This window comes from Parus major, chromosome 12 (genome assembly GCF_001522545.3).
Source record: "Parus major isolate Abel chromosome 12, Parus_major1.1, whole genome shotgun sequence".
Taxonomy (NCBI): domain Eukaryota; kingdom Metazoa; phylum Chordata; class Aves; order Passeriformes; family Paridae; genus Parus; species Parus major.
Genome location: NC_031781.1, coordinates 8,211,748 through 8,225,107, shown reverse-complemented (window position 1 = coordinate 8,225,107; position 13,360 = coordinate 8,211,748). Strand labels below are relative to the sequence as shown.

General features: G+C 34.7%; 1 protein-coding gene across 1 annotated transcript in view; it reads left to right on the top strand.

The window, feature by feature from the left end:
- The window catches only part of DNAH12 (dynein axonemal heavy chain 12), a 58,335-nt gene that overhangs the window by 31,838 nt on the left and 13,137 nt on the right, over positions 1–13,360 (top strand). The window contains exons 42-57 of the mRNA XM_015641060.3: positions 681–859; positions 2,401–2,593; positions 2,682–2,843; positions 4,164–4,358; positions 5,157–5,290; positions 5,527–5,689; positions 6,140–6,220; positions 6,736–6,912; positions 7,285–7,416; positions 7,843–7,932; positions 8,888–9,028; positions 9,159–9,400; positions 9,727–9,874; positions 10,720–10,865; positions 11,265–11,479; positions 12,387–12,579. Coding sequence (XP_015496546.1) covers positions 681–859; positions 2,401–2,593; positions 2,682–2,843; positions 4,164–4,358; positions 5,157–5,290; positions 5,527–5,689; positions 6,140–6,220; positions 6,736–6,912; positions 7,285–7,416; positions 7,843–7,932; positions 8,888–9,028; positions 9,159–9,400; positions 9,727–9,874; positions 10,720–10,865; positions 11,265–11,479; positions 12,387–12,579 — 2,591 coding nt within the window. The remainder of the gene's footprint in view (positions 1–680; positions 860–2,400; positions 2,594–2,681; positions 2,844–4,163; positions 4,359–5,156; positions 5,291–5,526; positions 5,690–6,139; positions 6,221–6,735; positions 6,913–7,284; positions 7,417–7,842; positions 7,933–8,887; positions 9,029–9,158; positions 9,401–9,726; positions 9,875–10,719; positions 10,866–11,264; positions 11,480–12,386; positions 12,580–13,360) is intronic.

The window sequence follows — 13,360 nt, the reverse complement described above, 5'->3', positions numbered from 1 at the left end:
AAAATTTAGGACACGAAAGTTAGTCATAGATGAAGTTTTGATTCAAATGCACGTGAAAGTTTGTGTTGAATTTGGCAAAATATCTTCATGAGGAAAAAATGCAGAAATGAAAATTGGGAGGGTTTAATTGTTGTACATAAGCATTCTTTTCAAAAGATACTACATATAAAGTGTGAGTAAACTTAATACTTTTCCTTAAAAGAAATTTGTACATCTGCATCCTGTTATTGTTATTAAATTTTAGTATCCAAAATGCTTGTTATATATACAGTTGTGTTATATTTTATGCCTTGTCTTTTATTGTAGTTTGTTTTTATGTCCTTTGTAATTTCTTTCATAAATAGAAGAAATAACTTTGTGGTCATATTTTCCATTTCATAATATGGTGTATTGACTATATGAACTTGGTGTAATCTGAAGGCTGTGATTATAAGACTGTTAGTGGCTATTTGAGCCAACTGTTTTCCAAGAACAAATTAAGAATAAGTGTATGGTTCAATGCAGGAAACATAATTTTGAGGGCAGTGTTGTCTGTGAGTCAAAATATTTTGGAGTGCTTATTCTTATTCTTGTGTCTGGGGTATTTGTCTAAATTCTCCTTTGTTTTCTAAAATTCCAATGAGGAATACGTTCATTAAATATTAAACTTGACTTCATAATTTGTTGAATATTTGCCATAGGTAACAGAAGAAAACATGAGAAGTTTGTGTTTTGGTGACTACATGGTTCCAGAACTTGAGGGAGATGAAAGACTTTATGTTGAGGTTCCAAGCATTGAGGAGTTCAGTGATGTTGTCGAGCAGTGTCTGGATGAATATAATCAAACCCAGAAAACACGAATGAACCTTGTTGTTTTCAGGTATTTTTGATCTGTTTTATTTAGAGTTTTAAGCAGTAGTTGATAATTCAGTATATTCAATTTTGTGGACTGTGGTTTTTGGTTTGCCTCTTCCCCTTTATGCATCCTTACCAGTGATTGTGGTATTATACATTTTTGAATGGAAGTAAACTGATTTTTTTGCTCTTATGCTTCTGCTATTTCTATCTGAAAGTAAATAATGAGACGCTTTTCTCCTAAGGGACTTTGAATATTTTCCTTAGTTTTTACAGAAACATTATGCACTGAATCAGGTAGATGCTTTTCTTCTCTTAGGCCTCTGTCACCAGTGAAGATGGATGTAACTGGCCCTTCATTCTCCATGGACAGGCATCCCAAGAGGGATGATCACAATCAGAGCTGTCCGTCTGCTCTGTTGTTATGCAGCACAGCCATGCACCCAGCTGGTGCTGCAGTTCATCTTGTGAAATTTTAGATTCTGCAGATTGTTGCCTTACCTTGCAATCATGCAGAGCTACAACTGAGATTAGGATGTCAAACTCCTTCCTCCATCCTGTTGCTAGAGGTTACCATCTCTTCATATTTGCCAGGGTAATTTGACACGTAGATACTTTGTGAAGGTGATTAGGGTTACTTTAAACAGTTCTAATAGCAGCTTATTTTAGTCTAGGTCATTTTGCTAAGCTGGATTTCTGAGTGCCTGTATATACAGCTAGGCTGTCAGTTTGAAGAGCTGGCAGATCAGAGGCCACTTCCTGGGTGTAATATTCCAGTGACCTCACTGAGCTGCAGCCAGGAGAGCCTGTTTGACTGTAGACTTGGAGATCAATCTCATGGATAACACTTGAATTTGTTTCCTGTATTTTTCTAACCAGTGGAAATAAACAAGAATTTATCTTTCTTGAAATGTTTGAAAGTTTTTTTGTCACCACTTTTAATAGCTGCTCGGCTTGCTTTAATTACCCCATGCCCTGTGCTTAAGCAGGAGATCTCCTATAGGACTTGCTTCATATTCTGAGAAAAATCATGCCTGACTTTTGACAAGGACTCTCAATAATGTGCAGATACTGTTTCCTGAGGATGTTCCAATGTCAAATCCACATATAAGTTATAGAACACTGTCAGAGGTAGAGGAAAGGGAGATGTTTGTTGATATAATACATGTTCCCCCAGTGGTTACTTTAAAAAGATACTTAAATTGCTATTCTTCAACAAAGTTAAAGTTGGTAATACTGCTGTTATTTTGAGTTAGAGAATTAATATTTCTCTTTTCATTTAACACATTTATCCTTATAGTGCTCCTGTTTTTACCTCTGCATGTTCTTTCTAGCAATTTGTAGTAATTTAGCTAAATACTAGTATTTATATCATAGAAGATTTGTAAGCTTTACTTCATTTTGTGGCTCATGCCCACTCTTTCTTTCTCTTCCTCTCTACCCCACCCCAGCCTGCATTCAGTAATTTGTTTTGGAGATGCTACTCCTTGATTAGTTTCAGTTTTATAGGTGCATAGATGTACATGTATTTCTGCTCTTCCAGTAATCAGCACGCTCCCAATGCAGGTACATGCTGGAACATTTGTCTCGATTAAGCCGCATTCTGAAGCAGCCAGGGGGGAATGCTCTGCTGGTTGGAATGGGAGGAAGTGGGCGGCAGTCTCTGACTCGCCTGGCAGCGTTCATGGCAAGAATGTGTGTTTTTCAACCAGAGATTTCTAAGACCTATGGTACAAATGAGTGGAGAGAAGATCTGAAAGTGAGTATTAATAACCGGTCTACATTTCAACTTAATTTTGAGGAAGAGTGTTTTGGAATGTACAATTTTAACTGTCTTACATTTTCAGAGACTTCTGAGGAGTGCAGGTGTTAAAGGCTTGAAAACTGTATTTTTAATCACAGACACACAAATTAAAGAAGAAAGCTTTTTAGAAGATATTGACAGTGTTCTCAACACAGGGGAGGTTCCCAATCTTTTTGCAGCAGATGAAAAACAAGAAATTCTAGAGGTATCTTTAAGAACTCTCTTTAATTTCACCCCCCTTTCTATCTACTTGGTCAGTTCAGTGTGAAATTTGGCTTTTGGACATTTACACTTAATTCTGTGACTTCTTTATGAAATCTTAGATAAATCAGCTTAGTAAACTTATGGAGTAGTTTATGCCAACTACAAGCTTTAATTCTGACCTAGCACTCTGTTCACAAAGACATTATGTTCTGCATGTAGACAACTTGTGTTCACAAATACCCCGTGGCCATAAATATTTTTGTAGTGTATTGTTTAGGACAAGATTGTGCATCATAATGTTTTCATTGATCAGTGAAGTGCAAAGATGTGACATTTTTATTAGAGCACACGGCCTACCTTTCTCAATAGACTCCTACTCTCTGGGGCACTAGGGCATTGTTAGATAGAATTTCATAGTCCTGACACTTCTATTCAGGGACAAGGTGGGCAAAGGTGCTCCATGAACTTGGCTCAGAAGTAAAGATGCAATGTACTCAGGCAAATTAAAAACAAAATTAACTAAAATTGGATTTTCACAATAGCAGTCACAATTTGATAGGGAGGGGCATCAGTCTTTGTATACATTGAGTTGAAAACTTAATGTTAGCAAGCAATGTTTGAACTGTGTGCTGTGCTGTCTTCCTATCTCTGTGATGTTTTTACTAAATTAACTAGGTATGCTTCTAGTTGACTTTCAAAGTGGTTCTTGGTACACACACAAATGTTCTTTATTTCAGTAGCTGTATCACTTGATAGATGTTACTACTGTTTTCGCTTGCACTTAAGTTATGGAGCATGTTGATACTTGGATTCATGTATCACTCAAAGAAGTTAAATTATAATTCTTGTAATGGTTTTCTATTACTATTTTATTCTTACCAGGTATATAGTGACAATATTAAAATAATATGGCTCTTTTCCAGTTTTACAGTTTGTGTGAACATATTCATTGGGTATTTGCTGGAACTTGGTAGCTATCCACAATGTGACAGCTGGAGCAAAGATGGTTTTTACTCATGTAAATCTGCTTCCTCAAAAGAATTCTTCTTTAACTCTATTGTTATGATCTATTCTCAGTTGCTCAGGCCAGCAGATGATTATTTCTGGAATGAGTTAGCAGGGTTACAGATAAATAGTGCAATCCTGTTCTCTGACAGTATTTACTACTTGTTCTGGTTTTCTACTTTATTTTGCCTGTTTCATTTCCACTAAAAAATGTAATTTCCTGATGATGCTACCATTAATAGGATTGCTATAGGACTTCACATGTGCTTTAATGAGACTTTATCTAACATTTTTTATACTATGTATTATTCCTAAGGGTATTCGTGCAGCAGCTCAGGCTGGTGATAAAGGTGAAGAGCTCAGTCCCTTGGCCTTGTACGCATTTTTTGTGAACTCCTGCAAAGAAAATCTCCATATTGTGGTGGCATTCAGCCCAATTGGAGATGCTTTCCGCAATCGTCTGAGACAGTTTCCGTCACTCATCAACTGCTGTACTATTGATTGGTTCCAGGTATGGGAAAATATTTATGGTATTGCCTCAAAAATCTGATTCAGTTCTCTAGCACTCTTTATTTCTAAGTGCCATTGGGTTTTCTTTTGTCTTCCTTGTAGGAGTACTCCTTGTTTTCCAAAATTTTAGAATTGCATAGGCCTTTCCTGTAATATTTTGGGAGCTCTTTGATTTGTGATCTCAACACTTCTCCATCTAAATAAATTTTGTTGCTACACATTTCTGAAGTATGAATAGTCTTAGTTTGATGATGGCAATTTGTAATTTTATTACATAATGTTTATGTTTTAATGGCCTAGAGAAACCATTTCATTGTGACTGTAAAATGATCTTAACTGTGGCTGCCTATTAAACAGGTCATCCACTGTAGGAACAGCTAGCAAATACAAATCCTGTTGTTTATCAGTAGATCTTTTATAGCAGAATAAAACTTGGAGAAGCAGTATTAATGTAAGCAGTATTGCTCTCAATAAAGCACAGTTAGCTCTATAGCTTGGCCCAGTGCTGATATCAAATCATTTTTCTGCCAAAGGATGAAGAGACACAGAACTATTTGGATGGAATTTTAATGTGTAGCTTTGAGCTAGAAAATGAACCAGGAGTTGCCAGAAATGATTACATGTGTGATATCCTCGCTGCCCGAACTAACCAACTTTTTTATCAGTTCATGGTTCTTGAGACACAGCTGTGACTAGTGTGTCTCATTCTGGTGGTTTGAATGGTAAAAACTGATTTTAACATTTAAAGGCTGCTGTCAGTTGAATTTTACAAATTCTGTCCTCCTCACTTTTCCCTCAGCCGTGGCCTGAAGATGCCCTTGAACGTGTGGCTAGTAAGTTCTTAGAAACACTTCAGCTCACAGACACTGAGCGCCAGGGAGTTGTGCCCATCTGTAAATACTTTCATACTTCAGTTTTGTCACTCTCTGAAAGGTCAGTCTATGGCTTTTGCAAACAATCATAAAGTATTAGGTGACTGAGTTTCAATGCTACTCATTTATATATTAAAAGTTAACACAACTATTTGCCTTCATAAAAATTATATAAAATCATTGAAATTGTTAATTCCTATCAAATAGTTATATAACTGTCTAATGATAAACTAAAAAAGAATCAAAAAAATAAATTAAAATTTAAAGTTACTCTTTCTTTTTTTATTTTCTTAATAGGTTCTTACAAAGTCTTGGACGCCATAATTATGTTACTCCTACTTCTTATCTTGAGCTTATTGCTGCATTTCAGAGACTTCTTACTGAGAAACGAGACAGTGTAATGAAAGCCAAGAAGAAATATGTGAATGGGCTAGATAAACTGGCTTTTGCTGAGTCACAGGTGAGTTACAACAAATATGGAACTGAAAACAGAAAACATTTGTCAAATGCACGTCTTTCTCTGGGGAAGTCAGTCAAAAGTGGTACTTCAGATTTTGTATAACTCAGTCTTCAGCGTAAAAGTAACAAATGTATTTTGCCTTTTCTTTCCTACAATCACAGAACTTGTGCTAGAGCCATACATATCTAAGCATATATTGTTAAGTAGAATATGAACATAGCTGTCATTTCCTTGGTGGTTAACAGGCAACTATAAGATAGCATTGTTCTTAAAATTAGACATTGTATGTAGGAGATAAAAATAAGTCTTGGAAATGTTTTGATTTGAAACTGAATGTTGCATCCTTCTATCAATAAATTAGTCATTAGGTAAAATCTAGGTCTTAAAGAAATTGTTGGAAATTGTGCTTGACCTTTCTGGATCCCACCTGATTCTTTTGTGTGTGCATAGGTTGGTAGGATGAAAGTAGAATTAATTGAGCTTCAGCCCAAACTGGAAGAGGCTAAAGTGGAAAATGCAAGCATGATGGAGGTAGAGTTATACAAATACAACTTTGTGGCTTTTAATGTAAGCATGTGTCTTATTTCATTGATGTGTCACTTTCAGAAGGTAAGAGTTGAATTGAGGTTTTGAGCTCACTTCTTGTTTACAGAGGATTCCAGTATTCTGAAACTGCTTGTTTAAGTTTATATCCTTAGAAAAGAAATGAAATTTCATTCTTTATGTAAAATACATTCTCTGAATATACAGTTGTTGCCTAAGGTCCATGCTGAGGAACTTTCATGTAAGAGTGATTAAATCCGGTTTCCCAAGCTGATTCAGAAACATTGTGAAAAAGTCAAATAGTTTTTCCATATAACCAGATATGACAAAACAATATGCTACGAAATTCCTTTAACATAAATTGAAATTATGTTAACATGTTAAAAAGGTCAATGTTCTCTTTATCTTTTAGAGTATTCCATGAGTCCTATAGTAGGTAATTTCAGTTTATTTGATCATTCATGGCACAATATAAATAAAGCCCACTCATGGTTTTTCTTTAGATTATAGAAGTAGAATCTGCAGAAGTAGAAGAAAAAAGAAAAATTGTAAAAGTGGATGAAGAAATTGCTACAGCAAAAGCTGAAGAAGCTCAGGCACTGAAAAATGAATGTGAGAGTGACCTGGCAGAGGCATTACCTGTCATGGAGGCTGCAATTGGTGCTCTTGACACTTTGAAGGCAAGCAGATCTAAATTTCAGTGTTCGACAGCATTATTTTACTCTCTAAAATAAAGTAGGAATTTAGAAGAATATGAGATATCTTAGATGACACAAAAGTGTATCAAAAAGATTCTAACCTGGAATTTTTAAAACATAATTTAATCGTTAGTTTACAGTTTATTTGCATTTTTTTAATTTTTATTTCCTCTGCATAGGGGATATTGACAGATATTGTTAATCATGATGGTAACATTGTATCATCCCTTCTAAAAGTCCTCTATTGCCATTTACAGTCATTAGTTATGGGGTTATAATTCCTCTTTTTTTTTCTATCAGTTCATTTATTGAGTGCTGAGAAAGACATAATACTTAATGTATTTTTTTTTTTAGCCTTCAGATATAGCTGTTGTCAAAACAATGAAAAATCCCCCCTCTGGTGTCAAACTTGTCATGGCTGCTGTCTGTGTCATAAGAGAAAAAAAACCTGAAAGAATTGCAGATCCTTCAGGATCTGGAGGCAAGGTAAAATGGCAGATAATAGTCTGAAATAAAAATGTAATTCATGTTCTCCTCAACACTTATCCAATAAAGAAGATAACCCAAGGTCCATTAACACTGGCAAGTACTTATAGCCTCTACACAGGACTTTACTGAAAACTTTCAGAAGTCCTTCTTTTCCAAATTTTGTAACGTGTCAGATTTAATTTGCTTTACGCATTTCTTAAGAATAGATAATACATAACTTCTCTGAGACACTGTTTACTTTTTGGCTTAAAGTATGACTGGAAGGAAATGTTTGATCTGATGGACTTTCTGCTTTATTGGCATCTCAAGGAGATAGGTTATCAGTATAAAATATTCATGAGTTTTAATTAAATGAGGTTTGTAAATTTTTTTATGTGTATTTGTTTTAAAGCCTGAAAAATTGTTTCCTACTATGTTTTGTAGATTTTGGATTATTGGACTGCAAGCCAGAAAATGCTTGGCAACATTAATTTCTTAAAGGAATTGAAAGCCTGTTCTGAAAAACCCATTCCAGTAAGACTTCTTTAGTAATTTTTACCATCTAGACATTTGCAGGGAAAAAAAATAAAATGAGAAAGTACTCTATTGTCTCTAATGTCTCTGTTGTCTCTATGCTATATTTCTATTGGAGGCATCATTTGTCCAAATCAATCTGTTTTTCTGAGCCTGTGTCCCTTTAGCCTCATTTCTCATATTCTTTTTTGGGAGTTGATTGGGGTTTTACAGTGGAACCAATGGACATTTGATCCATGAACAGCCTTCCTATGCCTTTAGTTTTACTAGATCAACCATTCAGCATTATTACCTTCTTTTTTATAATTGACTGCCCATTGCTGCCTTTCTTAACATCTTTTCTAATTGTATTCTTTTGAATTAATTAATTAATGATAACAAAATGGGTAATATTTTGTTAATTATACTGGCAAATATACAATAAATACAGAAATGTACTAGCTATATAACCTTGCAAATATGATTATACTCCCAAAGGTCTTGCTATCCAAGAGTGTGATTCTGGAAATTGAATATGCTTTGTCCTTTATAAAACTGATCCCCAAAAGTAGGCACGAGCAATCACATTTTGTATTACATAAGGAGAAATGCATTTTTATAGGGATCCCCAAAGTTGTGTATTGAGAAAAAGATAGCAAATAATGGAATTGGTGAGTTCTACACAAAGGACAGTGCAAATTAAGGCTCCTATGTGACTCTAATGCTCTTAGCTGCCACATGGAAGATACAGCAAATACATAAGTAGAAAGGATAGGGATAGGATTAGAATGAAAACAGGACAAGACTAGAAAACATGACAGGAAGATCAAAACAATCAAGTAAGCCGTGATTTCTACAACAATTAATACTGAATAGTTCTTTCTTATTTCATTGTGTAGAGAAATGGCAATGAATGTGTTCAATTTTGAAGTGTCAGCCATGAGATCTGATGGGCTGTAATGCTTTTGTTACCCAGGAAGCTGTCATGCAGAAGATTCGGACTGAGTACCTGACTAATCCAGAGTTTGATCCCCAAGTGGTGGCTAAAGCTTCCTCAGCTGCAGAGGGTTTATGCAAATGGATTAAGGGAATGGAAGTCTTTCACAGGGTATCAAAGGTGTGGTTTTGATCCTTGCCCCTCAGTGCTATGCAATCTTCCTTTGCTCCTGTATTCACCCTAAGCATTGTAAATAATAAAGTTACAAAAACATACTAAAAGCATTTGTGTTTTGGTTGTAATTGAATAGGAGATTGAACCCAAAAAAGAACGTTTAAAAGTGGCAGAGGAGTCCTTGGCAATGACAATGGAACTGTTGAATCAGAAGAGAGAAGAACTTGCAGCAGTTGAAGGCCGTTTGGCTGCTTTGGAACAAACCTTTGCTGAAAAGACAGAAGAAAAGGCTCGTTTAGAATTCCAGGTTGATTTGTGTGCTAAAAAACTGGAACGAGCAGAGAAATTGATTGGAGGCCTTGGTGGAGAGAAAACAAGGTCAGGTTAAAGTTCAAATGTCAGATAAAACAACCACTGTAGAAATAGAACTTGAAGTTCTCTTCACTAAGCTTTTAATGCTGTATTTCTGTCTGATGACTATAACACTAAAGAATGTCTGGCACCTTGAAATATTCCGAATTGTTTGTAGCATAAAAATTCAGAACTGGGAGAATTGTAGAGGAAATATCTTCAAAATGAGAATAGAATACATGAATGAGGTTTTCGTATTCCTCACCTATTCTTAGCTAAGATGAACAAAACCAAGTTGATTTTTAACATCAATATCATTAATGTGGAGCATGACTTTTTTCTTCTTGTCATAGATGGAATCAAGCTGCATATGACCTTCAAGAGGAATATGATAATCTGACAGGAGATATTTTGATATCAGCTGGTGTAATAGCATATCTGGGAGCTTTTACTGCTGGATTTCGACAAGAATGTATCAAAGATTGGAGCAAACTGTGTAAGGTTAGAAGGTTATCTCAGAGTTAAAGAAATATTTTGGTTTTTTTGAGACTGCTACAAAAGGCTTCAAAAATCCCTTGTAATTTATTTTATATTAGCCTGGTAAACCTTACAGGTAAACCAATGGGATCAATTCTGTTGATCCAATAGTTTGTAGATTTGAATTTAATCGAATCAGTGAATATACTCCACACTTATACTTTACTCCACAGTAGCATATCAGAAACTAGAGACCATCATTGATTTTGTAAGGCTTGATTACTGGAGTAAAATCTCATTGTTTTCTGTATTTTGCTTTAAAATGAAAGAATTAAATTTAAAATGCAGTTATGTGTAATGTAAAGCATTTTATAACTTACACTATCAATATTTGTATGCTAATTGGATGGTTGAGTGTGTGGTTTGCAAAGGGACACTTCCAACATACTTATGTGAATGCCATAATTCATAAATCAAGTGATTTGGAATCACTTTAAAATGCATTAAACAGTAACAAATTAGCACTGGATTGCTGTACTGAATTGATGAAAGATATCATTAGATATTTCCAACTATGTATGAACTTCTTAAGTCATAGCTTTATGTGACAAACCTGCCACATTATGAATGTACCAAAAACTGGATAAATCTTGCAAAATTTGAAAAGAGAGTAAATATTTAGTGGGAAAATGTAGTTAATTATTGAAATTATGGTTTATTTTCCCCGGGATTTTTAGTTATACATGACCTATTTCAGTCTCTTAAAACAAAATGCACGTTGTTATTTTTGGATTGAAGTGGTATTTAATATAAACACACACAGAATAAAGAAAAATATTTATTTTATTAAGTTTTCCCCTCTTTTTCAGGAGAAAGAAATCCCTTGTTCTGAGAATTTCTCTTTGAGCAAGAATCTTGGTGACCCAATAAAAATAAGAGCCTGGAATATCGCTGGTTTGCCAACTGATGTATTTTCTGTAGACAATGGGGTCATTGTTGATAATTCAAGACGTTGGTAGGTGACAAAAGGCTTAATTTTTAAAGCCAAACAAGTTCACACTTTTAAAAAAAGAATATATCTGGAAAGAATGTAGCTTCTATAGAGCAATATAATTGAAAAAGGAGTGGAATCTTTTTATTCCAGGGGGAGGTAGAATGATATTTTACAAGAATTCTGCATTTTGGCTATTTTATGGAAAATGTTAAACATTTTTTGCAACTTTTAAAGCTATTTCTGCTATTACTTTTCAAATTATCATAAATCACCTATGCATCCAAAATTCACTGATATCTTAAAATAATGTAATTAAATTGTATCACTTCTTCTTGACAGTCTGATACAGGAACATGTAAAATAGTTTAAAATTTTGAAAAATGTCTGCAAGCACTGATAAAACTGTCCTGTATTTTCTAGGCCATTAATGATTGATCCTCAAGGTCAAGCAAATAAATGGATCAAGAATTTTGAGAAGGACAACCGTCTGAATGTTATCAAGATCAGTGACACAGATTATATGAGAACTGTGGAGAACTGCATTCAGTTTGGGACTCCACTGCTGCTAGAAAATGTTGGAGAAGAACTAGACCCATCTCTTGAACCTTTGCTGCTTAAACAGACATTTAAACAAGGTACAGCAGACTTAATTTAGAACTCTGAAGGAGAGGACATTAATGTTCAGTTTCTAGTCTCTGGCACCACCTGATTTTTTTTCATATTGCTCTCTTCTTGCCCTAATTCTGTCTCTGGTGTAAGAGAAGGGTAATTGCACAACAGCCTGATGTTTTACTTTTTAATATATGTCATTCCTGCCTATCATGATAATGGTTTGATGTGAAAACCTTCAGCAGATTGCTATAGAAGACTGAAAAAGTTCTGTGAAGAAAACATTGTCAGTGAAATTGTTTTGCTTGTTGGTTTTCATATGTTGTCGTCTAATAGTAATATTTGCTAAATTTTGTACAAATCAAGGAAAGCTGTCAAGGCATTTTGCCTAAGGCATAGCTTTCACCGTACTTAGCAAGTAGCTATGAATTTGGTTTTCAACTTTTCCTCCTCTTGGATGACAGAAAAGTACACATAGAGAAAAATATGTTTTCCCTTCCTTCTTACCTAGTTTGTCTTTATTAGTTTTCATGTTCAGAATTAAAAACAAAGGGAAAGTAAAGCTCAAACACTTTTTCTTCTTTGTGGTTTCCTCTTTCAGACATAAAATTGAAGGAGAGAATAGTCTTTAAGAATTTTTGGGGAATAGTTCCACAGATCTCTCTCTTGCCATCTCTAGTTTTTGTATATGCAAATTGGAAGTATAGTAGTAATTGGATTGACTTGATTTCATCTGCTAAGAGCAGATGAAGAGTGGCCCCACTGAAGCATGTGAGAATTTTTCACACTATCAGATATATTTACTCTTTTTTTTTTTTCAGGAAATTTGTCACTGATGAGAAGTTTGCTTTTATTTAATGACATATGGGTTTTTTTCTACTATGAATAATTGGAGTAGATAAGTTTTCTTAATGGCTTTTTTCTTCACTTTAGGAGGTGTGGAGTGTATCAGGCTTGGTGAGAGCATTATTGAGTATTCCAGTGATTTCAAGTTTTTTATTACCACAAAACTAAGAAATCCACACTATATGCCTGAACTTGCTACAAAAGTTTTGTTACTCAATTTTATGATAACACCAGAGGGACTTGAAGACCAGCTGCTAGGTATTGTTGTAGCAGAAGAGAGGTAAGTCCTTCTTTATGGTAAACAGCCATTAAAGGTTTCTATGGCATAGTTCCAAGGAAATGAAAAATTACTGTATATAAAAATGGATGTTATGTGGTGTAAATGTTCCCAGTAACAGCTTTAAATTAAAATTTTATTATTTAAAAAGCATATTAAGGAATTGTTAGGGGTAAGTGTCCACAAGTTAATTAAAATAGCAGATGTGAAATAATTCTTTTTTATGGCAACTTTTTCCTGAAATATTCCTAGAATGTTAGAAAACTATGTAAATATTATTTGAAGTTCAAATCATTACTGTTCTTTTCTTCCATGCGAATGAACTGCCTGACAAAGGTGCAGAATTATGAGGATTTCATTTTAATTTTGTGTGAAATAAATGCCAAGTACCTCTGAAACTGATTATGGAACATATCTGAGCCCCTACAGCAGCACAGAGAAGTAGTATCTGGGTTGGACAGACATGTCAGTGCAATTGGGTAAATTATTTGCTAACAGAAGTGTTTCCAGCAGTAAACTGGCTCTGCATGTGACATGGTGGTTTTTTTTCAGGCATCATGGGTACAAGAAAGGAAAAGTAGGAGGCACTGCTATTAGCAAAATGCTAAGATTTTAAAGATTAGACCATCATTTCCAAATACTGAGTAGAAGTCACCAGTAGAACTCACCAGTAGAAGTCTGTGTTAAACAGCAAAAAGCTGCTTAAAGTTAAAAGTATATTCACAAATAACTTCTTATAAGAAGAAGGAGTAATTTTCATGGGCTTCTTTTGCAGCCAATGCAA